Source organism: Oncorhynchus tshawytscha, linkage group LG02 (genome assembly GCF_018296145.1).
Source record: "Oncorhynchus tshawytscha isolate Ot180627B linkage group LG02, Otsh_v2.0, whole genome shotgun sequence".
Taxonomy (NCBI): domain Eukaryota; kingdom Metazoa; phylum Chordata; class Actinopteri; order Salmoniformes; family Salmonidae; genus Oncorhynchus; species Oncorhynchus tshawytscha.
The window spans coordinates 17510978-17535716 of record NC_056430.1 but is presented as its reverse complement, the minus strand read 5'-3'; the positions used below and the strand labels follow the sequence as shown (position 1 = coordinate 17535716).

The 24739-nt window shown below is 42.5% G+C and overlaps 2 protein-coding genes across 4 annotated transcripts; one reads left to right on the top strand and one right to left on the bottom strand.

The window, feature by feature from the left end:
• Positions 1–1667: 1667 nt before the first annotated feature.
• On the bottom strand, positions 1668–9556 carry LOC112220693. Its single transcript, XM_042331422.1, has 3 exons — positions 9451–9556; positions 6757–6906; positions 1668–2941 (listed from the first exon to the last, which is right to left on the bottom strand). The coding sequence occupies exon 3, from the start codon at positions 2914–2916 to the stop codon at positions 1942–1944; it is 975 nt and encodes a 324-aa protein (XP_042187356.1). The 5' UTR covers positions 2917–2941; positions 6757–6906; positions 9451–9556; the 3' UTR covers positions 1668–1941.
• On the top strand, positions 9483–24236 carry LOC112220670 (zinc finger protein 362). 3 transcript variants are annotated; one of them, XM_024382511.2, is made up of 11 exons: positions 9483–9581; positions 10929–11100; positions 11757–11817; positions 15275–15338; positions 15877–16129; positions 16496–16621; positions 19638–19947; positions 20057–20281; positions 21148–21226; positions 22806–22964; positions 23187–24236. In XM_024382511.2, the coding sequence occupies exons 3-11, from the start codon at positions 11807–11809 to the stop codon at positions 23301–23303; spliced, it is 1344 nt and encodes a 447-aa protein (XP_024238279.1). In that variant the 5' UTR covers positions 9483–9581; positions 10929–11100; positions 11757–11806; the 3' UTR covers positions 23304–24236. The 3 variants fall into 3 exon arrangements, with proteins under 3 accessions (XP_024238279.1, XP_024238285.1, XP_024238273.1); XM_024382517.2 differs by lacking the exon at positions 11757–11817; XM_024382505.2 differs by lacking the exons at positions 9483–9581; positions 10929–11100 and having other exon boundaries at positions 11643–11817.
• The last annotated feature ends 503 nt before the right edge of the window (positions 24237–24739 follow it).

The window sequence follows — 24739 nt, the reverse complement described above, 5'->3', positions numbered from 1 at the left end:
TTCTCAACTAGATTAATAGAAATCTGCGAGTAACCCCGTGATGGATCACACTGTATTCTGAACACCATACAACCTCACCGCACGGAAGAGCCTTACTGTGTTGTCTGCCGGGAATTATCCCTCACACACTGTCTCCCTGTCTGCTGTCTGTCCCCTGTATCTGGGGAGAACGCCTGGAGATCTCAGAATGCCTTCTTAAAAATAAAAATAAAAAGGGAGATTTGATTTGTAATTTTTATGAAACTGTTTAAAGTGAATGTTGGAAATAAGAAGCAACGGTTAGCCAGATATTTAACATCATTGCTGTTGTTGGAGGCCACTTTATGATGGCAGAGCTGCTTGTAGTTTGATGGCCTCATGCATAATTATTCATGCTATTTTGGGGCAGATTGATACCAGTTGCATCATTACAGGGGAACTGTGGACCTGGCAACGGAGCAGTCAACAACAGAGAGCCTTTGTTCATGTCAGTCAGACCACCAGGATATCTCTGTAGCATTTTCATCGACAGTTACACTCCTGTAATGAATCTAACTTCACCTCAGGGGAAGTTGTCCATTTAAACTGAAAAATATTTTCCCATGGGGAGATCCTCGTTATGAAACCCTCACCATATAGGTTATGTGGCTTAGGTGGGAGTGTTGTGTGTCACTGTCCCCTAATAAGGAATGGGGAGCGAATGGTAAAGTTGGGCTGTTCTCTCACAGGCACCATAACTGTAGTGACTCGGAGCTAGAGAGAGCGCCTTCACTCAAAATCTAATTATGCCACAGACATTATTAGTAGACCAGATAGTGTTGGCCAGAGTTTAGATCAGGGAGTACATGAATACAAGTAAACACAGTGACCTTGAGAAAGATGATGAATGGAACTCACAATGATAATATTTTGTTGAGCGTAATCAGCATGCTCTCATAGTTTGAACAAAGGCACAGTGAACAGAAGCTAATTATTCAGATGATTATTGGAATAAACGTAGCCTCTGAAGGGCATTTTCAGTCGTTTTACAGCAGCAATGGTTGTGTGAGATGTTTTCCGTGGGAGGGATTCTGCCTTAGAGGGGAACATTTGAGAAGGCAGTGTATTGAGAATGAACTACCCAGAGAAGTATATGTCAATAACATCCCTAATAGCAGTGTTGTGCATTTCCACATTAACTTGGAAGTTGGCGTACTGTCAAATGAATTCTGCATTGCCCACCTGTAATACCTTACTTCATTCTGTGAACTTCATTGTCCATATAATCTTTTTGATTTGACATTAATTTCAATACGTCATTTATGACACAGTATTGATATTCTGTTCGGCTAGTGTAGAAATGAAACGAATCACTGAATTCTTGAGTCAAACTGCCCTGTGTTAACAGTAGCTCCTCTGTTCTTCACAGTATGTCAGAGCCACACACACTCACAAGTACATATACAGTATAATAGTTATATATAAAACCCTAACCCTATATTACACACACAGTAGCAGTCAAAAGTTTGGACACGCCTACTCATTCAAGGGTTTTTCTTTATTTGTACTATTTTCTACATTGTAGATTCTTCAAAGTAGCCACCCTTTGCCTTGATGACAGCTTTGCACGCTCTTGGCATTCTCTCAACCAGCTTCATGAGGTAGTCACCTGGAATGCATTTCAATTAACAGGTGTGCCTTGTTAAAAGTTCATTTGTGGAATTTTTTTATGTGTTTGTGCCAATCAGTTGTGTTGTGACAAGGTAGGGTTGGTATACAGAAGATAGCCCTATTTGGTAAAAGACCAAGTCCATATTATGGCAAGAACAGCTCATCGAGACCCTCCTGCTGGGAGAAAATTGTTTGAAAATAGCTACCAACTATCCCATAGAGAAGAAACAATATGATATATTATGCTTAGTGGATGAAGATAAAGTGAGCAAGCCTTTCAGACCTCCTTAATGATTGAATTTACATTATCAACTACATTAAGATCTTCAAACTCCACTGCAGCATTGTCTCTGTGTGCCTGATTAGTAGGATGTTCACACTGAGGTTTAGAGGTAACACACAGACAGTGAGCAGACACATTAACCCTGTCATTATATTCACCCCCAGGCAGGGAAATCGCCCGAGCCCATGCTGGTTCCTGTCTGTGTGTTCCTCCACAATACCAGTGAGAGGTATGTCTCCTAGTCCTTTGTTCTCTTTGTGTCCCTCTAGTCTGTCTGCTGACAAAAACTCCAGGGATAAGAGGACATGGTGACCCAGTGACAGCTGCATGTTGTTCCCAGAACATGGACTGTGAACGGAGCATCTGGACCATGTTGTCTCTGTGTCAACAAACCGTGGGGCTGACGCCACTGACATCACAGGTTTCATAGCCTTGCGTGGTGCAGGGAGTGTTTGAACGGGCAGTTGAATGTCAGTACCATGTTCCTCCTTGTGTGTCTGTGTGGTTGTGGGTGTGTGTGGGTCCGTCTCTGTGTGGGCCAGGTGTCTTCTGAGAAAGCCCCAGCCAACCGTCAGCACCAGCAGGAGAGCCAAGGTCACAGTGGCCAGGCCCCAGCTGGGCTCACCCAGAGCAAGCAGGACGGTGTTGGGGAGGCTAGGGAGACACAGAGTGAGGGAGCTGGTCCTCTCCAGGCAGACCTCCACCCACAGCACCTCCAGTCTCCAGCCCTGACCCCCACAGATGCCACAGACAGCCCACACCAGCAGACAGCAGAAGAAGCCAATGATGTGGGACAGACAACTTCCCTGGTCCTGGTCCTCTCTCCCTCCTCTCTGGGTGTCTGTGTCCCTGCTCTGCCAGTTCTCTACCTCCAGTGTCACACCGCCGTGAGGTGCAGGATTTTTACTCTGTTTGTTAACGTCTCCGTCCACTGCTCCGCCACCACAGACTTGGGGCCACTGCAACCTCATGGCCGTCTCCACAGCAACCAGAGGTGTGGTCATCAGCAGCACTGCCCAGTAGATGTAGCTGAGGAAGAGCAGGAAGCGCAGGGCGATGACATCAGTGGACATGGAAAATTGAGGTAGCCAGGGCTCTGTAAACCAGAGTACAACCAGGAAGGCTGAGGGACAACAAAGATCAATCAATCAAATGGAGAAATGTGGAGGATGGGACTGGCAGCATTAGGACACTGAAATAGCCTATAGATATTTTACATTGAAGTAATTTAGCAGACACTCTTATCCAGAGCAACTTACAGTAGTGAGTGCATACATTTTCATACTTTTTCGTACTGATCCCCTGTGGGAATTGAATCCACGACCCTGGTGTTGCAAGTACCATGCTCTACCAACTGAGTCACACATGACACTATAGGAGTGTAATGGGGAAATGTAAGGTCATCTACAAGTCCATGCTAGGTAAAGCTCCGCCTTATCTCAGTTCACTGGTCACGATGGCAACACCCACCTGTAGCACGCGCTCCAGCAGGTGTATCTCACTGATCATCCCTAAAGCCAACACCTCATTTGGCCGCCTTTCGTTCCAGTTCTCTGCTGCCTGTGACTGGAACGAATTGCAAAAATTGCTGAAGTTGGAGACTTTTATCTCCCTCACCAACTTCAAACATCTGCTATCTGAGCAGCTAACCAATCGAGCTGCATAGTCTATCGGTACATAGCCCACCCATTTTTACCTACCTCATCCCCATACTGTTTTTATTTATTTACTTTTCTGCTCTTTTGCACACCAGTATCTCTACCTGCACATGACCATCTGATAATTTATCACTCCAGTGTTAATCTGCACAATTTTAATTATTCGCCTACCTCCTCATGCCTTTTGCACACAATGTATATAGACTCCCTTTTTTTATACTGTGTTATTGACTTGTTAATTGTTTACTCCATGTGTAACTCTGTGTTGTCTGTTCACACTGCTATGCTTTATCTTGGCCAGGTCGCAGTTGCAAATGAGAACTTGTTCTCAACTAGCCTACCTGGTTAAATAAAGGTGAACAAAAAAAAAAAAGATCACAAAAGTTCATATTTAGTTTAGAGTGATTAACAGAATGTTTAGCATGTTAATATATTTGCCCTTTCTGTAATACATGACTTCCAGTGTTTGTGACACTCAAGGTGCTGGTTGATGGCCACTAGACTTCATCCAGAAGTTTATGGATTATTCTCATATCTGTTGATAGTAGTTGATACCAGACTGGATGTACAAGAACAGAGGACACTGATTATTCACTGTTGTATTGTATTGATGACATCCTGTGAACACTGTGTGATTCTGTAACAACTGACAAGGTCACTCACTGCCTTTTGTTTTGACTTCCTACAAAGGGCCTGTTTCCAATGGCATTTTCTCCGCTTCTGTGCTCGGTACGCAGGGTGCTTCTGTGCTGGGTACGCAGGGTGCTTCAGTGCTCGGTGCTTCTGTGCTGGGTACGCAGGGTGCTTCTGTGCTCGGTACGCAGGGTGCTTCTGTGCTGGGTACGCAGGGTGCTTCTGTGCTGGGTACGCAGGGTGCTTCTGTGCTGGGTACGCAGGGTGCTTCTGTGCTGGGTACGCAGGGTGCTTCTGTGCTGGGTACGCAGGGTGCTTCTGTGCTGGGTACGCAGGGTGCTTCTGTGCTGGGTACGCAGGGTGCTTCTGTGCTGGGTACGCAGGGTGCTTCTGTGCTGGGTACGCAGGGTGCTTCTGTGCTGGGTACGCAGGGTGCTTCTGTGCTGTGTACGCAGGGTGCTTCTGTGCTGGGTACGCAGGGTGCTTCTGTGCTGTGTACGCAGGGTGCTTCTGTGCTGGGTACGCAGGGTGCTTCTGTGCTGGGTACGCAGGGTGCTTCTGTGCTGGGTACGCAGGGTGCTTCTGTGCTGGGTACGCAGGGTGCTTCTGCGCTGGGTACGCAGGGTGCTTCTGCGCTGGGTACGCAGGGTGCTTCTGCGCTGGGTACGCAGGGTGCTTCTGCGCTGGGTACGCAGGGTGCTTCTGCGCTGGGTACGCAGGGTGCTTCTGCGCTGAGTACGCAGGGTGCTTCTGTGCTGAGTACGCAGGGTGCTTCTGTGCTGGGTACGCAGGGTGCTTCTGTGCTGAGTACGCAGGGTGCTTCTGTGCTGAGTACGCAGGGTGCTTCTGTGCTGAGTACGCAGGGTGCTTCTGTGCTGGGTACGCAGGGTGCTTCTGTTCCCTGTTGCAACTTGTAATATACCGGCTTGGTGCCATTTAGCCATTTAAGTAACAGAGGTTTTCATCTTAAATCAGCCTTAAATCCCCTTGACAGGGAGAATTGAAGCTTGTTGTGTGCAACAGATGTGGGGAAATTGAATGCAAGCTTCACAAAAAAAATGTATTATTAAAATATTTCTAGCCTATGTAACGGATGTGAAACGGCTAGCTTAGTTAGCGGTGGTGCGCGCTAACTAGCGTTTCAATCGGTGACGTCACTTGCTCTGAGACCTTGAAGTAGTGGTTCCCCTTGCTCAGCTTTTGTGGAGCGATGGGTCACGATGCTTCGATGGTGACTGTTGTTGATGTGTGCAGAGGGTCCCTGGTTCACGCCTGGGTATGGGCGAGGGGACGGTCTAAAGTTATACTGTTACATTGATGCTGTTGACCCTGGTTGCTGTGGAAAAGGAGGAGGTCAAAAGGGGGGTGAGTGAAACGGCTACCTTAGTTAGCGGTGGTGCGCGCTAAATAGCGTTTCAATCGGTGACATCACTTGCTCTGAGACCTTGAAGTAGTGGTTCCCCTTGCTCTGCAAGGGCTGCGGCTTTTGTGGAGCGATGGGTAATGATGCTTCATGGGTGACTGTTCTTGATGTGTGCAGAGGGTCCCTGGTTCGCGCCCGGGTATGGGCGAGGGGACAGTCTAAAGTTACACTGTTACATCTATCTATGGATAACAGGATTGACCTGTTATGCTCAACCCACTCAGTTTTCCACCAGAAAATGGCCAAAAAGAAAAGAACCAGGTCACCTGCTTTAACACTATCTGATCAATGTTTCTTTAAAAACTATATTTTTAAAAGGAACAACTTCACCATATTAAAACAAGAGTTGACGTTCGAATGAGGGACATAAATGTATCCGTTCTCACATCCAGGCTGTATCACAACCGGCCGGGATTGGGAGTCCCATAGGGCAGCGCACATTTGGAAAAGCGTCGTCTGGGTTTGGCCGGTGTAGGCCGTCATTGTAAATAAGAATCTGTTCTTAACTGACTTGCCTAGTTAAATAAAGGTTGAAAAAAATAAAGATCTTTATAAATTACTTCGTAAAAGCAATAACATAACTAGGGCTTTACAATGATAGTGAAAACTTTGACATTTTGGGGTTAAGTGGGTTAAAACCTTTCTAGAAGTCAGAAACACATGAGGGGCATGTCAAAACGATGATTCTAGAAAGTATTTGTTAATATTTAATATTACGCTAACCAGGTCGCCAGGTGCACAGTGTTTCCTCCGACACATTGGTGCGCCTGGCTTCCGGGTTGGATGCGTGCTGTGTTAAGAAGCAGTGCGGCTTGGTTGGGTTGTGTTTCAGAGGACGCATGGCTTTCGACCTTCATCTCTCCCGAGCCAGTACAGGAGTTGTAGCGATGAGACAAGATAGTAACTACTAACAATTGGATACCACGGAGAAAAGGGGTATAATTTAAAAATAAAAATAAAATATCAAAGAGACACAAAATGTACTCTATTCATGGAACGACCTATTGATTTTTGATTGACACCAAGTCTGCTCTCCTTTTTGTTCAACTGGAAATTCCTATTGCAAAGAGTAACAGGTAGTTGTAGCTCTGATGTACACAGCAAAAATAGGGTTAGAGATGGACACTTACTTGTGACTACGAGGTCTGTGAAGAGCAGCAGGCAGTTGCAGCAGAAGCTGACTGCACTGAGAGAAGCAGTGACCATGGGAAGGAAGAGAAGACTGCAGGCCAGTTTACACACACACACCACAGCTGCTCCCTCTAACACACCATCCATGACTAAAACAAAACAACACAGACAGAGGACTATATTAAAAACCATTATTGGATTATGAATGGATTATTACTCCTTGGAACATACTGTTGAAGTCGGAAGATTACATACACCTTAGCCAAATACGTTTAAACTCAGTTTTTCACAATTCGTGACATTTAATCCTAGTAAAAATTCCCTGTTTTAGGTCAGTTAGAATCACCACTTTATTTTAAGAATGTGAAATGTCAGAATAATAGTTGAGAGAATTATTTATTTCAACTTTTATTTATTTCATCACATTTCCAGTGGATCAGAAGTTTACATACACTTGGGTCAAATGTTTTGGGTAGCCTTCCACAAGCTTCTGTCATGACGTTGGCCTGGGGATTAGGTTTAGGACAGTCATAAATACCTCTTTCCCCCTTTTTCCACGACACGACACTTCCCACAATAAGTTTGGGGAAATTTTGGCTCATTCCTCCTGAGAGCTGATGTAACGGAGTCAGGTTTGTAGGCCTTGCTCCCACACACTTTTTCAGTTCTGCCCACAAATGTTCTATGGGATTGAGGTCAGGGCTTTGTGATGGCCACTCCAATACCTTGACTATGTTGTCCTTAAAGCCATTTTGCCACAACTTTGGAAGTATGCTTGGGGTCATTGTCCATTTGGAAGAACCATTTGCGACCAAGCTTTAACTTCCTGACAGATTGCAGCTGTTTTTATCTCAATATTAAATCATATCTGGGTAACAATTCAGTACTTAAGTTAGTTTTCCATTAAAATGGTCAAAAATAAACCTTTTTTTAGCAAAAAACTATTTCTCAAGCAAGAATTTAGCTAGGTGCAATTTTCCCTCTAAATTTTTATAACTGGGCAAATTTTGAGGTCTGCTGAGCGCAAACTTGAACATTGTGAACATTTAACTTACAGTTTTAACAGTGGCCATGTAGGGTACTGTGGCTATTTGATCATAATGTAGTAGGCCTACCAGAGTGGCCTACCTTCAAAAACAATGGAGAAAATACATCATAACATTTTAATATGGACATACAGAGGCTGTTCTATCTTTCAGCCTACAGTAGCAGCCAATGTGTGGTGTTCAATGTATGCCTCCTGTACATTCCATGAGACTTTTGAGAGAGAAAAAAAACATGCAGGGCTTGACATTAACCTGTTTATCCCCTTGACTGAAAATGTTGTGTTGTTTGATGCAAGAAACCATTCCATTTCCTACGTTCCAGACATTATTATGAGCCGTCCTCCCCTCAGCAGCCTCCACTGGTGTCAATGCAATAGAATCATACTCCGATGCGTTCTTACTACAACAAAAATCTCTTGAATTGTTTGTTTTGAGCAATGCGATTGGCCATCGGTAACCTTATAGTGCACTTTATTTGCTCTGTGGGCTCGCCGGGAAGGCATTTTTATACCTTCAGACACATTAAACGGTTCAAAATGGTAACAGTTCGTCTACCCGGCGTGCAGCGCAGCTGAAACGGGTGCACCTACCGCAAACAGCCCGAAACGAATACAAAGAAATAGGAACACAATGCTTTATCGTTGGGTTTTTTACAGAAATGTTTGGCGATCGACTAGGAATGCCTTCGAGATCACCAGTGGATCGCGATCGACCGGTTGGTGATCACTGCTCTAGAAAGAATGAATGAAGAATGAATGAAGTTCAATCTCGAGCTTCTCTCTGTGGGCAAATATTTCTGCGCCGCAGTCCGGGGGAGGCTGCACGGTAGTTTCGAGGGGAGGGTAGAGGAAAACTGAAAACGAGCTTTTATTGGCATAGGTTTGGAACTTTCTTTGTTATTGGTCTATTAAAACTGATACTGCCTGGTGATGCAACCAGGCAAGCCAAAACTCAACCCATGTAAAACCTGCTGATTACAACGAGTAGCTATCAGAAAATAATACTAATCCATTGTTTCACACTTTTACAGTGTTACATTGTGTTACATCAGCTGTTGTTCTACAATATGATACAAAACACAGGAAATTTTAATTTTGACTGCACTGGGCCCTTAAACGAACTCAAGGCCCATCATGTGAAATACTGTAGCAGATATGCTGTATTATGCAAGCAATACTTTTAAGATAGTAATATATCTAGATGATGTTTATCATTATATCTCTTTGTGTACATATTGGACAATGGCCTTCTCAGCCACGTTACTGTTTTTAGTCACTGAAATGTCAATAGAGAGAAATTAGATCAGTGTATGATTTTTGGGGTCTTTTGTTAGCCTTTCAACTTCTGAGAAACATAACAAACTTAAAGAATTATCATCCACCAAGCCAATGTCATGAGAACTCTTGTACACAGACTGGCACTCCTCTCTCATGTCTGACTTGTTGGAGTTATGCTTCACTGCCAGTTTCAGTCTTCATGCAAACTAACACTCAAGCCTCCACCGCCCTCCTGGAAATCCTGATAACAACAGAACAGATCTAATTTACAGCCCACGGCATTGCATAGAGGTGGTTGGACAATGAGACCATTTCAATCAAGGAGTGAGTTTATGTTAAATAGTTGTGAAGTTGGAGTTTAGCGTCTTACCTGTGCACACAAGAGCCTCCAGCAGCACAGCACGTCGGTGTGAGCCAAACAGCTCTCATCCTTCCTGTACACCTCCCCTCACCCCTCCCCCCGTGGGATGTTTTCAGGCACTCTCTCCTCATCTGGCCTGGGTAAGTTTGGGGGCATGTGTGCATTTTAGATAGAGGGTGTGGCAATGTTTGCACAGACAACAGGGAAACCAGTTTGACAACTTTTGTAATGCGGGGGTCTTTATTTCTGTGTATCTGTGTGTGTGTTCATGTGTCTCTGCATCTGTTTGTCTAGTGTCAACTGGCACCATGGGTGTCCTTTATAGATGGATGTGTTCTGTTGGGAAATGACAGCTTGTTGTTGGGCAACATTGCCATTGATAGTAGGCTACTGTCTGTATCAGAAGTTCATCACTCAGATAAGACTATCTAATAGTGCAGTGCTGCCATCTCTTACTGAAGCATGCACAGAGGATTCAAGTTACCCTACATGTCTGTAGCCCCCATTGTTAGTTGGAAAATATAGTTTTAAGAGTTAGCCTACCATATCTTGTGCTTGACCAGCTTTAGGGAGTTTAAGTAATGGAAAATGGCTAAATGTATGGTTGACCAGCTTTAGGGAGTTTAAGTAATGGAAAATGGCTAAATGTATGGTTGACCAGCTTTAGGGAGTTTAAGTAATGGAAAATGGCTAAATGTATGGTTGACCAGCTTTAGGGAGTTTAAGTAATGGAAAATGGCTAAATGTATGGTTGACCAGCTTTAGGGAGTTTAAGTAATGGAAAATGGCTAAATGTATGGTTGACCAGAAAAAGTGATTACAGCACAGAAACTAATAGTAATATCATGGTATAATACTTATATTATATATATATATATATATATATATTTAGGCCTGTTCAACAGTTTAAAAATACATTATCATGGTATAATTATTACTGTTTCAGGGTAAAACACCAAATAGGCTACTCTGTGCTATAGGGGTTACATGAACAGTATAACAGAGACCCCCATTTTCATCCCTTATCCAAAAAATCCTTTAAATTTGAGAAGTAGCCTATTGATGAGAGATAAAAAATAAAATAAAAACACTTCGTGAGCGTCAAGCAATAAGGATGTTTGCTACCTGAAACCTCCAATGACTGATTTGGTTTTCCAGTTACAAAGACCAATAAGATATGCGAACCCCCTGACGTGTGCCTTCAAAGAGAGGGACCTGTACAATTGACAATGTATACATCTGCGATAATTCAGGGCATGATGGGCATTGTTTGTTGAGAATTGTTTAATTGTATCCATTAAATGCAGCTTCTTTCTTTCCACTCCTGATCACATACTGTAAATCTGTGCCTTGAAATTATGGTACAGACAGTCCTGCCACACCGAAGGCTTGTCAATTATGTCACTACAATTACGCATAATCTGCTGAACCACGTTTATATCGCGCAAGTATTCAAAATTAACACATCTATATTTGTACATTTGTAGGCCTATTTCTGAAAATCTCCTTAAAACGGACCGCTTCGGTGAAAGCAATTCCTAGCCTGCAGCACCCAGAAGTGAACAGATGGCGACCCGGAAGGTCTGAAGTAACTCCGACTGAAGACAAGCAAAAATAACCTTTTATCAAATATAATAAAATCTACAATCGAGGTGTCAGGTTTGTATACATTTGTTTCCCGATTATATTCTGCGTGGCATTCTAAAAACGTTCGGCTGCCTCAATGCTATTTTGAAAGCAGTTATTGCTACCATTTCAGTCGTCAAAAAGTTACAAAAACAAATAATACTAGTGTATTACCAATCCATTTTTGAATATGGCAACATTCTAGTTATATTATGAATGTAGCAAAAATAATGCGCCAGATGAAATGCAGTTATGCTTGCTATTTCGGGAATAAATTGTGGATTTGGATAGCGAACTGTTACCGTAACGCATTGCATTTTGCAATGCATGCTTTGTTGTGGGAAGTGTCTTATTTTTTTTTATTCCTCGAGCCGGGCTATTCAAACCTGTACATCTAAGTAAACAATCATTCGAACACTTAATACAAATAAACGGATGACAAATTTGCATGCATCGAGTCTCGTTTTTAATTGTGGGATCTGTAAATGTGGGATCTGCAGAATATGGCGTCCCGACCTTACAAAAATAAGACAGGCTGCCATTTTTGTTTTCCTTTTGTCTGAAATGTTTTAATAAAACTGTCTGAGAATGTGGGAGAGGCATTGGAGCGAGGCACAAGCTAGGGGGATTGGAGTTGCTCTGCAGTCAAAATGAACCTTATTGGATGTTTTTATGTGTTTGCATTTTAGGTTCTAAAGGTCTTTTTTTATCTGGAAATAAACGCTGATTTACGGATAGAATGAAGGACCAGTTAAGTAACTTTTGTTTTAGTCTACAAGCCTGGACCATCCTCAAGTGATGTGTCATCCCTTGTTATATCCTAATAATAGATCACTTTGTTTTGAGAAAATAATTTATAGAGCAAATAATAGCTTATATTATATTACTGCAAATGTGATGTTGGGCTAATGTTATACGATTTATTTACTCATTTGCCGCTAATTGTCAGAAGATTGATAGCCTGCAGCCTATTATTTTTGATGTCCTTAAAAACACGACCAGCCCTATACGTGTATATAGGCAACAGTGGTCGAATAGTTTTCCTAGTACATCTGACTGTCTTGACAGCAATAGACAAAATGTTGAGTGCGAAACAGGAGTATTTGCGGTTTTACTGCGTCACACAACGATACATACAGATTGATTTCATCAGTGTTGCGGGTTTATTATAGACACGTTTATTTCAGACGGCGGTTCTCAATCTCACCAGATGTTTTCAGCATGCATCCATTTCTGCTATGACTCAAATAGCTTATAAACTGATCCACCGTGGCTATTTCACAAATGCAAAATATTGTAATATTTCAATTGAAGACATTGCTTCCTCAATACAATTGAAATGTTTCAACATTGCATCCTGGAAAAAGGTTTTTTGAACAACGGTGTGTATGATTAGTTATGAGACTTCTAACAAAAGAAAAAGTAATATTGCTCTATTTGAATGGCAAATTAAGCACTATGTATACATAATATAAATCAAGTGATATTTGCATGTGAAAAGGTCATAGGATACATTTGCTCCATTGTTGTTAAACATTTTGTTGTTCCACACTTTAATGATAGGCATATCTTCAAGTGGCTCAGACAATAACAGGAGTGAAGTGTGTTTAATTTCCCAACATTGATCCTGGGTTCCCACAGTATGGGGCTCTGTTGGATTTTACTCCAGCTGAGTATAAATTAGAAACATAGTACATCAGATTGGCAACCTACCATCTGTAAAACACTCGTAATCACCTATTCTCTCTGCAGGTTTAGTTACCTGGAATAGTTAAGATAATCAATTGGATGAAATCTTACTGTCTTGCTAATGCCAATTGGTTTGAACTTTAGATTGCATACACAGTAGGTCCACAGGACATTCTAGGGACTGACTACTTTTTATAGAACTTGCATCTGGATTAGATCCAGGGCTCAGTTCTGCACCATGTCCCTGTTATCCCTGAAATAACCTCAAAGTCAGTTTAGTGTCCAATGACATGATCAACCATCATACTGTACATAAGAGGAACTGATCTAGACAAAGTCAAGTTACAAAATATGTTTGTAATACCATGATAACAGTATACAGTCTTCAAGGGGTAGCCATGGCAAAGACATATTTTTTTTCCAGTCTGATCAGATAGTTGAATATAGCTGTTATGCCTGTTGTAGGCTGGATGTCCATTGAGCCAATGGTTTACAAAAGAATGGCTGAGAAGAATCCCCATACAGTCACCATCAGGCAGGATGCCCTACACTTTGTGTATTTGAAATGGACACAGGTCTCTCTACTTTAATATAGTTTGACACTACTCTCTGTCGCCGGAGAAGATGGCTGGTTGTCATCACCAACGTCAAACATGGCATATCAAAGACTGAGCTGTCATATGGTGGAGATAATCAACTCAAGTTTATATTCAGCTGAAGCCCAGGAGACTCAGAGTAACTACAGGAAGTGAAACGGACACCCGTCGGCATCATTAGGGAAATATTTTCTTGGTTTAGGTTCATACGCTTGGACATATTTGTTTTGTTTCTTTTGGCTCATGCAAATGGACTGTGCTACGCTGCTAAGTCAGACATCAGAATGGTGGTCTGTGCCAAATCACGCAATATGTCATGAAAAAATTATAAGGCTTGAAAAACGAAGCAATGGAAAGAAAGACCCCCACAGATCTCAGACAGCTATGAGTGAGCAGCAGGCTCTACCATGGGACAAAGAGAAGCAATGCTCTTTCCCCCAAATACTTCCAAATTGGACCTTTGCATTTAGAGATATTGGAATGAAAATCAATGACATACACTCTAAAGGGAACATCAGGAAGCGGGGATGAGGGATATTTTGTCCCCTGTGAAAATATCAACATTCTCATAGACACTGTAGGCTACCGAAAGACCATATCTTTTTCAAACGCCTCAACTATTTATGCAATTCTATCTTCAATCACAAGATGTTATAGGAAACTGCCAAAATGCCTCTGTATAGTTTTTGGACTAGCTCATAAGACTGTATGAAAAACATATTATGCAACCTATCTGACTCCATCTAGACTCGGGCCTCCCATCACATATGCTGGCTTTCATAAAGCAAACTCATTTCTTTGGCTGACCTGTCATCATTTGAGATATAATTTATGTCCTGTTCATGATGTATTTGGAGGAGAGAGACAAAGTGCTCATCCTGTTTCCCATGAGACTAGCTGATGACCCCATGGTTTGGTTGACATAGAGGAGGATGGGCAGTAGTTCAGCTCTGAGCTGCTTACTGTCTCTGTATTTTTATAAACATTTCTGCTTTCTCAGATCGCAGCTTTCAAGTGTTCATTAACAAGCTATAGCCTATCATGTTATGTGATTGTGTTTTCTCCGGGGAGATGTCCATCATTCAGTGTGGTGGTTCAAGACCCTGCTGACGAGCTGACAGAGGGAGAATAAAGGCCTCCTGGGTAATTCCTAGGAGACGATCCCTGTGACTCACAAGCTTTCTCTTCTTTGAATCATTTCTTGCTGAATTGAATCCTCTGCAAATTTTCAGCTGTCTGTGGGCAACTTTAGAAAGTTGTGACTCAGAACAGTGTGAGGAGGAAGTTTTATACTTAGCTACAGTGCATGTGGAAACAAACTTTTGTCATGGATATGGTGAAGGAAGAGAATGGGAGGAAGTTAGAAAGTAATTCCATTTACTTTGAAATCGGGAGGGTAGAATACAACACATTTACAAACATAAGCTCAGTATTTGGCATGTGGCTAAATGGCAAGTATTAACTATATAAATCTATTGGAACTTATGAACTCATAAATGCTGAAAACATTTGCGTTAATTGTATGATGCTGAATAAACTGTTGTTGTAGAGCGGCAGGCTAGAGGCAGGTAGCTTAGCGGCAGGTAGCCTAGCGGCAGGCTAGCGGCTGTTATCCTAACTGCAAGCTAGTGGCAGGTAGTCTAGAGGCAGGTAGTCTAGTGGCAGGTAGCTTAGCGGCAGGTATCCTAGCGGCAGGCTAGTGGCAGGTAGTCTAGTGACAGGAAGCTTAGCGGCAGGTAGCCTAGCTGTTAGAGCGTTGGGCCAATAACCGAAAGGTTGCTGGTTTGAATACCCAAGCCGAAAAAGTGAAAAATCTGTCGGTGCCCTTGAGCAAGGCACTTTGCCCTAATTTTTCACTGCACAATAAAAACATTTCATTTTTTGTGCAGAATATAATTTTTTATTTGGTTTGTTTTTCATAGAATGGCTGAACCTCGTTTTAATAATCCCTACTTCTGGCCTCCACCCCCCACCATACCTGGGCAGGTGAGTACTAACTGTAGACTTTACCCTCTAACATTCAACAACAGGCTTGTTAGTGTACAAGAGGATGAAGAAGATGACTGGGCAGTATATTTGGAAGATTTTAAATGATTATTCTAGGCAGTGTAACATTGAGACCCATGAGCAATGAGAGGTATTTTGCCTGCTTGATTGTCATGCACATTTCCATGTAAAGTACACACTATTTTTACAGATCACCTGAAGAGAGGACATAAATTATTGTAAATGTTCTTAGGTTACATTGTTCAAGTTATTTCCCTTTGAGTCCATTGGAGGGAGCCAAAGCAACACAATTGTAAGCCCACTCAAAGATGTTAGAGGAACTGAACCAAAAAAATCAACTTCTCTGGTTGTGAACGGCCTATGTGGCCGTAGCAGTCATAAACATCAATTATAGTCCCAAAATTGACTGACAAGCATAAGTAGGATAACTTTGGTCACAGTCAGTATTTTCCAAAATGAGAATGTCTGAGATTTAACTGACTGTTCTTTTGTCTCTGTGTTGTCTACCTGCTATCAGATGGATAATATTGTGTTGATCAACAAGATCAAGGAACAGCTGATGGCTGAGAAGATCAGACCACCCCACCTGCCGCCTTCCACAGTTCCCTCCCCTCAGCAACGACTGGGGAATCCTACACAGACAGGAGGTGGGCAGCAAGTCCAGATGTCAGTTCAGAAACTGCAGCAGATGCAACAAGGTCTCCATGTCCACAGCTCGTCCCAGCCAGACATTGCCCTGCACACCCGGACGGCCTCCAGCTCAGTCGCAGGTACGCTGACCGCACCCTCCTCACCAGGCCAGACTCCATTGTCATTGACCACCACCCCTCACTCAGTTAGTGATGTGCAAGAAATTCACCCATTCTCAGAGGTGGTTCACATCAGAATGCATCTCTACTGAATTTCATGCGATCACTCTCCCTCCCATCTTCCTCAGTCTCATCAAATGATTGGCACACATCCCATCACTTTTTGTAAATTGTATCTTGTAATTACTGTAATACTTATATATTTTTTTATCCTTGATGGATGGATAGATAAGGAAAATTGTTGTTGAGTCTTATGAGCCAAGGCTTTATTTTTCCTGTAAAAGCATTTCTGGTAAATTATGTGCATTTTCTGCACATCTCTAACAGGACGTATTCTTGGTGATGTAAATTTGAATCTGGACGATAAGACGGCTATAAAAGCAAGAGGATTGTGGGAAGACTGGCATTTGCGTCAAATCATTGACCAACCCCCTAGAACGAATCACCTATCAGGTAATGACATTGTTTTGACATTTGTGCCTCCTGGCACATACACGGAAAGAGAGGCTGACTTCCACAGCCTTTTTCCAGAATCCTGTACTATTGGCCTGTAGACTAATCCAGGCTTCTCAAAATGTGACATGACTTTTGGCTTACCGGTGTGATTTCAAACTACTTCAGCCAAGGAGTAGGCACAAAGAATATTCCTACGTTGAGCGACTAACTAAAAGGGAATATGTCAAGAAATAATTTTCTCTGAAAAAGTCTGCGTAATTAAAAAAGTATGTTGACACCTGCTGGTCAAACGTTCTAGAATCATGGGCATTAATATGCCATGCTGAAACAAGAAAGAGCCTTCCCCAAACTGTTGCCACAAAGTTGGAAGCACAGAATCATCTAGTATGTCATAGTTTTTTTTATTTATTTCACCTTTATTTAACCAGGACGGCCAGTTGAGAACAAGTTATCATTTACAACTGCAACCTGGCCAAGATAAAGCAACGCAGTGCAACAAACAACAACACAGAGTTACACATGGAATAAACAAAAGTACAGTCTATAACACAATATACAAATCTACATACAGTGTATGCAAATGGAGTAAGGAGGTAAGGCAATAAATAGGCCATAGTAGTGAAGTAATTTCAATTTAGCAAATTAACACTGGAGTGATAGATGTGCAAGTAGAAATACTGGTGTGTAAAAAAACAATATGGGGATGAGGTAGGTAGATTGGATGGGCTATTTACAGATGGGCTGTGTACAGTTGCAGCGATCGGTAAGCTGCTCAGATAGCTGATGCTTAAAGTTAGTGAGGGAGATAGAAGTCTCCAACTTCAGCGATTTTTGCAATTCGTTCCAGTCATTGGCAGCAGAGAACTGGAAGAAAAGGCAGCCAAAGTGGGTGTTGGCTTTGGAGATGACCAGTGAGATATACCTGCTGGAGCGTGTGCTACGGGTGGGTGTTGCTATGGTAACCAGTGAGCTGAGATAAGGAGGAGCTTTACCTCACAAAGACTTATAGATGACCTGGAACCAGTGGGTTTGGCGAGAGCATACAGGTCGCAGTGGTGGCTGATATGGAGCTTTGGTGACAAAACGGATGGCACTGTGATAGACTGCATCCAGTTTGCTGGGTAGAGTGTTGGAGGCTATTTTGTAAATGACATCACCGAAGTCGAGGATTGGTAGGATAGTCAGTTTTACGAGGTTGTTTGGCAGCTTGATTGAAGGAGGCTTTGTTGCGAAATAGGAAGCCGATTCTAGATTTAATTTTGGATTGGAGATGCTTAATATGAGTTTGGAAGGAGAGTTTACAGTTTAGACATACACATAGAATATGTGTACAACTACAAATACCTAAGTCAGAACCGTCCAGAGTAGTGATTCTTGTCGGGCAGGCGGGTGAGGGCAGCGATCGGTTGAAGAGCATGCATTTAGTTTTACTAGCATTTAAGAGCAGTTGGAGGCCACGGAAGGAGTGTTGTATGGCATTGAAGCTCGTTTGGAGGTTTGTAAACAGTGTCCAAAGAAGGGCCAGATGTATACAGAATGGTGTCGTCTGCATAGGGGTGGATCAAGGAATCACCCGCAGCAAGAGCGACATCATTGATATATACAGAGAAAAGAGTCGGCCCGAGAATTGAACCCTGTGGCACCCCCATAGAGACTGCCAGAGGTCCGGACAACAGGCGCTCCGATTTGACACACTGAACTCTATCTGAGAAGTAGTTGGTGAACCAGGCGAGGCATTCTTTTGAGAAACCAAGGCTGTTGAGTCTGCCGATAAGAATGCAGTGATTGACAGAGTCAAAAGCCTTGGCCAGGTCGATGAAGACGGCTGCACAGTACTGTCTTTTATCGATGGCGGTTATGATATTGTTTAGTACCTTGAGCGTGGCTGAGGTGCACCCGTGACCGACTCGGAAGCCGGATTGCACAGCGGAGAAGGTACGGTGGGATTCGAAATGGTCTGTGATCTGTTTGTTAACTTGGCCATTGTATGCTGTCGCGTTGTTTTCCCTTCACTGGAACTAAGGGGCCTAGCTCAAACCATGAAAACAGCCCCAGACCATTATTGCTCCTCCACCAAACTTTACAGTTGGCACTTTGCATTGGGGCAGGTAGCGTTCTCCAGGCATCCACCAAACCCAGATTCGTCCATCTGACTGCCAGATGGTGAAGCGTGATTCATCACTCCAGAGAATGCATTTTCACTGCTCAAGAGTCCAATGGCGGCGAGCTTTACACCACTCCAGCCGACACTTTGCATTGAGCATTGTTGATCTTAGGTTTGTGTGCGGCTGCTCTGCCATGGAAACCCATTACATGAAGCTCCCAGGCAGTTTGGAACTCGGTAGTGAGTGTTGGAACCGAGGACAGACAATTGCTACGCGAGACGCGCTTCAGCACCTTTAAAAAAAATTTTTTTAAATGTACCTTCATTTTACTAGGCAAGTCAGTTAAGAACAAATTCTTATTTTCAATGACGGCCTAGGAACAGTGGGTTAACTGCCTGTTCAAGGGCAGAACGACAGATTTTGTCAGCTCGGGGATTTGAACTTGTAACCATTCGGTTACTAGTCCAATGCTCTAACCACTAGGCTACACAGCACTCGGCAGTTCCCTTCTGTGAGCTTGTGTAGCTTACCACTTCGCGGTTGAGCTGTTGTTAGAAGTTTCCACTTCACAATAACAGCACTTACAGTTGACAGAGGCAGCTCTAGCAGGGCAGAAATTTGACAAACTGACTTGTTGGAAAGGTGGCATCCTATGACGGTGCCCAATTGAAAGTCACTGAGCTCTTCAGTAAGGCCAACATACTGCCAATATTTGTCCATGGAGATAGCATGGCTGTGTGCTCGATTTTTATACACCTGTCAGCAACTGGTGTGGCTGAAATAGCCGAATATACTAATTTGAAGGGGTGTCCACATACTTTTGTGTATATATAGTGTATATATTCAGTCTTGCATTACAGTTCTGTTAAATCTAGTTTGTAAGTCATTTTCACCTCTTGACTTGCCAGGTCTGGCACTTTCCTCTCGAACTGGCAACCATAACACCTCCATCACTCTGACCACACCCACCTCCAACAGCCAGAGCCGGCTAGGCGGAGCCCTCTCGCCTCATCATGTCCTCTCCAGCTTGGCCAGTGGCCCTGGGATGGAGCCAATCAAAAGTAACGGGGGCCTTGCTGGACTGCTGGGGCGAGGGCGTAAGAAGATAAAAGCAGAGAACAGTGGTGGCCCTCTGTTGGTGGTGCCTTACCCGATCCTCGCTTCAGGCAACGACCAATCCTGCCACACCATCATCCCCAAAGAGGGCAAATGCTACAGGCATGAGCACACATTACACTTTTATAGACTGCTATATGTTGATTTCACTCCAAATGTCTTACTGTCATATTTATTGCTTACGGTGTGTTTCGTGTGTGTGTTTGCACAGGTGTAAATTGTGCCCACTGACCTTCTTCTCCAAGTCAGACATGCAGATGCACTCCAAGTCCCACACAGAGGTCAAGCCGCACAAGTGTCCCTACTGCTCCAAATCTTTCACCAACGCATCCTACCTGGCCCAGCACCTCCGCATTCACCTGGGCGTCAAACCTTATCACTGCTCTTACTGCGAGAAATGCTTCCGCCAGCTCTCCCACCTGCAGCAGCACACAAGGTCAAATCTTATTTGATCACAAGTTTGATAGTGTTTTCATGTACCCTTTAAAGATCTTTATAGGTGCTCTACCAAGAACACCAAAAAGGAAAATAAGTCATATAGTGTGATGATAATGTATCTTTCCCAGAATCATAACGCTTGAAGGGATAGATTCTATCTACCTGACACCTTTTAAAAAAATTTTTTTTTATACCTTTATTTTACTAGGCAAGTCAGTTAAGAACAAATTCTTATTTTCAATGACGGCCTAGGAACAGTGGGTTAACTGCCTGTTCAGGGGCAGAACGACAGATTTGTACCTTGTCAGCTCGGGGATTTGAACTTGCAACCTTCCAGTTACTAGTCCAACGCTCTAACCAGTAGGCTACCCTGCCGCCTCGCAGTTGTTTAGGCGGTGTCGGAACTGTGTTAGAGCTGTCATGCACTGGGTCGCATGAAGATAAATCCTATGCAGTCTTGATTATAAGATGGCACAGGAATGTGAGTTGTAATCTACACCTCTAAGGCTGATAGAAACCATTCTTTTCTTTAATGATTTTCAATTGGAACGTCATTATTTCTATATTGCCTACACTTTCTCATTCTGAACAAACGTGAGTGGGACTCACCGATTTGACTGCTCCAACACAGTTACACCTCCGACACGCCACATCATCAGCTACGGTTAATGGCTTGATCTGATTGAATCTAGGCCTACGTTTATTTACCCTAGTGTTATTTGCCTTTATAGATTATATCACAAAGGAAGTGAAGTATCTTAGAGGGAGAGGGAGAGAGAAAATAAAATATCCGGCCTGCTGCACTATGTTGACATGTGTGCCTGCTGCCTCATTTACTATATATACACACTATATCTTTTACAGAATTCACACTGGGGATCGGCCCTATAAATGTGCCCATCCAGGTTGTGAAAAAGCCTTCACCCAGCTCTCCAATCTGCAGGTATTTTCAGTTAAACTCATGCTCAGGTTCTACTTTTGAAGCATTGATGCTGGGTTCTTTACCGCTGTGGTTGGCATAAAATGTCTCCTAAAGTGTCACATTTGTCACAATTGGTTTTACAGTAGAGGAACACATAACATATCAAATCCACAGTCAAAGACAATGCTATTCATTCCTCATATATTTCACACACATGCTATTATATCTGAAATTATTGCCAACTTTTGTAAATAATTGTATTTTTACTGTAGTATGTTTTAGATTTTGAACATTACATATTCAGCATGATTGATTTTCCTCCATTTGGGTCAGATGATGGCCTGGTTTGACAGGTGTTTCCCCACCCTGAATGTCTAGACAAATACACTACTCATTCCAGGGTTTTTCTTTATTTTTACTATTTTATACATTGTAGAATAATAGTGAAGACATCAAAACTATGAAATAACACAAATCGAATCATGTAGTAACCAAAAAAGTGTTAAACAAATCCAAATCTATTTTATATTTATCATGGCTCAGGTTAAGACCCAGATGCAGACACAAGAGGCAGATAGTTCTAGTCTCAGAACTTATTATAAACTCAGCAAACAAAGAAACATCCCTTTTTCAGGACCCTGTCTTTCAAAGGTAATTCGTAAAAATCCAAATAACTTCACAGATCTTCATTGTAAAGGGTTTAAACACTGTTTCCCATGCTTGTTCAATGAACAGTTGAATCTTGTTATGTTCATACAAATATTTACACATGTTAAGTTTGCTGAAAATAAACACAGTTGACAGTGAGAGGATGTTTCTTTTTTTGCTGAGTTTAGTTCAAGGTGCAGGCAAAAGGTAAGTCGAGGCAGGCAAAGGGTCGTAATCCAAATCAGAGTCAGGCAGGTACAGGACGGCGGGCAAGATCAGGGTCAGGACAGGCAGAAAGGTCAGAACTGGGAAGACTAAGAAAAACTGACGGGACAACATGAATTGTCAACAGACAAAACAGAAAATGCAGGTATAAATACACAGGTGATAATCAGGGGAGATGCGAGACATCTGGTGCGGCGTGGAGACAAGCACAAAGACAGGTGATACAGATCAGGGTGTGACAATATTTGAGATAGCCATTCTTTGCCTTGATGACAGCTTTGCACATTCTTGGCATTCTCTCAACCAGCTTCGTGAGGTAGTCACATGGAATGCATTTCAATGAACAGGTATTGCCTTATTAAAAGTACATTTGTGGAATTATTTCCTTAATGCGTTTGAGCCAATCAGTTGTGTTGTGACAAGGTAGGGGTGGTATGCAGAATATAGCCGTATTTGGTAAAAGACCCAAGTCCATATTATGGCACTTTGAAGAAGCTAAAATCTAAAATATATTTTGATTTGTTCAACACTTTATTGGTTACAACATGATTTCATGTGTTATTCCATAGTTTTGATGTCTTCACTATTATTCTACAGTGTAAAAAATAGTAAAAAAATAAAGAAAAACCCTTGAATGAGTCGCTGTGTCCAAACTTTTGACTGGTACTGTAGGTCTGTGAATAATTGTATTAGGTAATCTCTGTGTCCGTCTCTTTCCCTGCCCCAGTCTCACCAGAGACAGCACAACAAAGACAAGCCCTACAAGTGTCCAAACTGCTACCGTGCCTACTCGGACTCAGCCTCATTGCAGATTCACTTGTCTGTGCATGCCATCAAAAACGCCAAGGCCTACTGCTGCAGCATGTGTGGCAGAGCCTACACCTCAGTGAGTAGGCTATAGTGCAGCATGAGCTGATGTTTTCACAGGATGTGAGAAACCATGCAACGCTGTTTGCAATTGACTGTTCTTTGTTTCCTCATTCTCAGGCAATAAGAGTGAGCCAATGTTGTCAGATCATCACTCAACAATGTCGCTTTAGTGAAGCATGTATACCTCTTTGTCTACTGAGCCTCGGTGTTGACTGAACCCTTCTTTGTTTGTCTTCAGGAGACCTACCTTATGAAGCACATGTCTAAACACACGGTGGTGGAGCACCTGGTGAGCCATCACTCTCCACAGAGGACAGGGTCTCCTAATATCCCCATACGGATATCCCTCATCTGAGCAATTCACCTTGACACCCTACCCCTGACCCTCATAGAGGAACCCCCTGTAAGGTCACCCCTCCACTTTAGTGTAATCAATCCTAGATATGGGCTTTTATTTGTTTGTTTTCCCCTATGCGGGTTCCAAAAATGTGCCAGACTGTATTTGTACCTTTTCAAAAGATGCCAGACTCTTTTTATTTATTTTTTGTATTTTGTGGTTGGGGAATGTTTGGGACATCCAAAAATGATTTTACAGCACTTTCAGGCCTCATGGTAGAGTAAAAACCTTTTTGGCCTATGCTAAGACAATAAAAAGCATTGCTCCAGGCAGCTAAAAACATTCACCCTAGGTGTTATAAAGCATTAAATTACCACTTTTTTATATTGTTATTCTCCCTTTACTCTTTGCAAAAGTATATTTGCATTGGGAACTTTTGTCTTCCTTTTAGTTAGGCCAAGAAGATGAATAGCTAAATCATTTATTCAAGCATTTTTTGTACCAATCCTAATGTCAATGTTTGCATCATTTTGTTACTTAAAAAGAAAATGTTCTCAAGTAAGCTTTATCACATTTAAGTATGTCTTTTAGACAACAATGCACACAAAATACTTTCCAATTGGAGGGTCAATACATATGTGTTATTGTTGTAGTTTTCATCTTGTTATTGTCCATGGTATTTAAAAGGAAACTGTTCAAGGCTATCCTGAAGAGCACTAAAATATATATTTTGAATCTGATGCTGATATTTGTAGAAACTTCAATGTTTTGGTTTGCTGAATTGATAAGCACTGCCATGTATTGAAGAAATGAAATGGTCCATTATGGAACTGACATACAGTGCATTCGGAAATGATTCAGACCCCTTCCCCTTTTCTACATTTTGTTACGTTACAGCCTTTTCTAAAATGGATTAAATCAAATCTACACGCAATACCCCATAATGACAAAGCGGAAAAAGGCTTTTAGAAATTTTAGCAACTGTATTACAAATAAAAATTATTCAGACTCTCTGCTATGAGATTCGAAATTGAGCTCAGGTGCATCCTGTTTCTATTGATCATCCTTGATGTTTCTACAACTTGATTGGAGTACACCTGTGGTAAATTCAATTGATTGGACATGATTTGGAAAAGCAGACACCTGTCTATATAAGGTGCCACAGTTGACAGTGCATGTCAAAGCAAAAACCAAGCCATGAGGTTGAAGGAATTGTCCGTAGAGCTCTGAGACAGGATTGTGTTGAGGCACAGATCTGGGAAAGAGTACCAAAAAATGTCTAAAGCATTGAAGGTCCAAGAACACAGTGGCCTCCATCATTGTTAAATGTAAGGAGTTTGGAACCACCAAGACTCTTCCTAGAGCTGGCTGCTGGCCAAACTGAGCAATCGGAGGACAAGGGCCTTGATCAGGGAGGTGACCAAGAACGCGATGGTCACTGACAGCTCCAGAGT

What these genes read in the sequence shown, in the direction of transcription:
- LOC112220693 (XM_042331422.1), bottom strand. Translation starts at nt 2,916, where the DNA reads ATGACCACACCTCTGGTTGCTGTGGAGACGGCCATGAGGTTGCAGTGG.
- LOC112220670 (XM_024382511.2), top strand. An exon ending in TAGAACGAATCACCTATCAG is followed by an intron (nt 16,622 to 19,637) that starts GTAATGACATTG and finishes TTGACTTGCCAG; the next exon opens with GTCTGGCACTTTCCTCTCGA. An exon ending in CCCAGCTCTCCAATCTGCAG is followed by an intron (nt 21,227 to 22,805) that starts GTATTTTCAGTT and finishes TCCCTGCCCCAG; the next exon opens with TCTCACCAGAGACAGCACAA.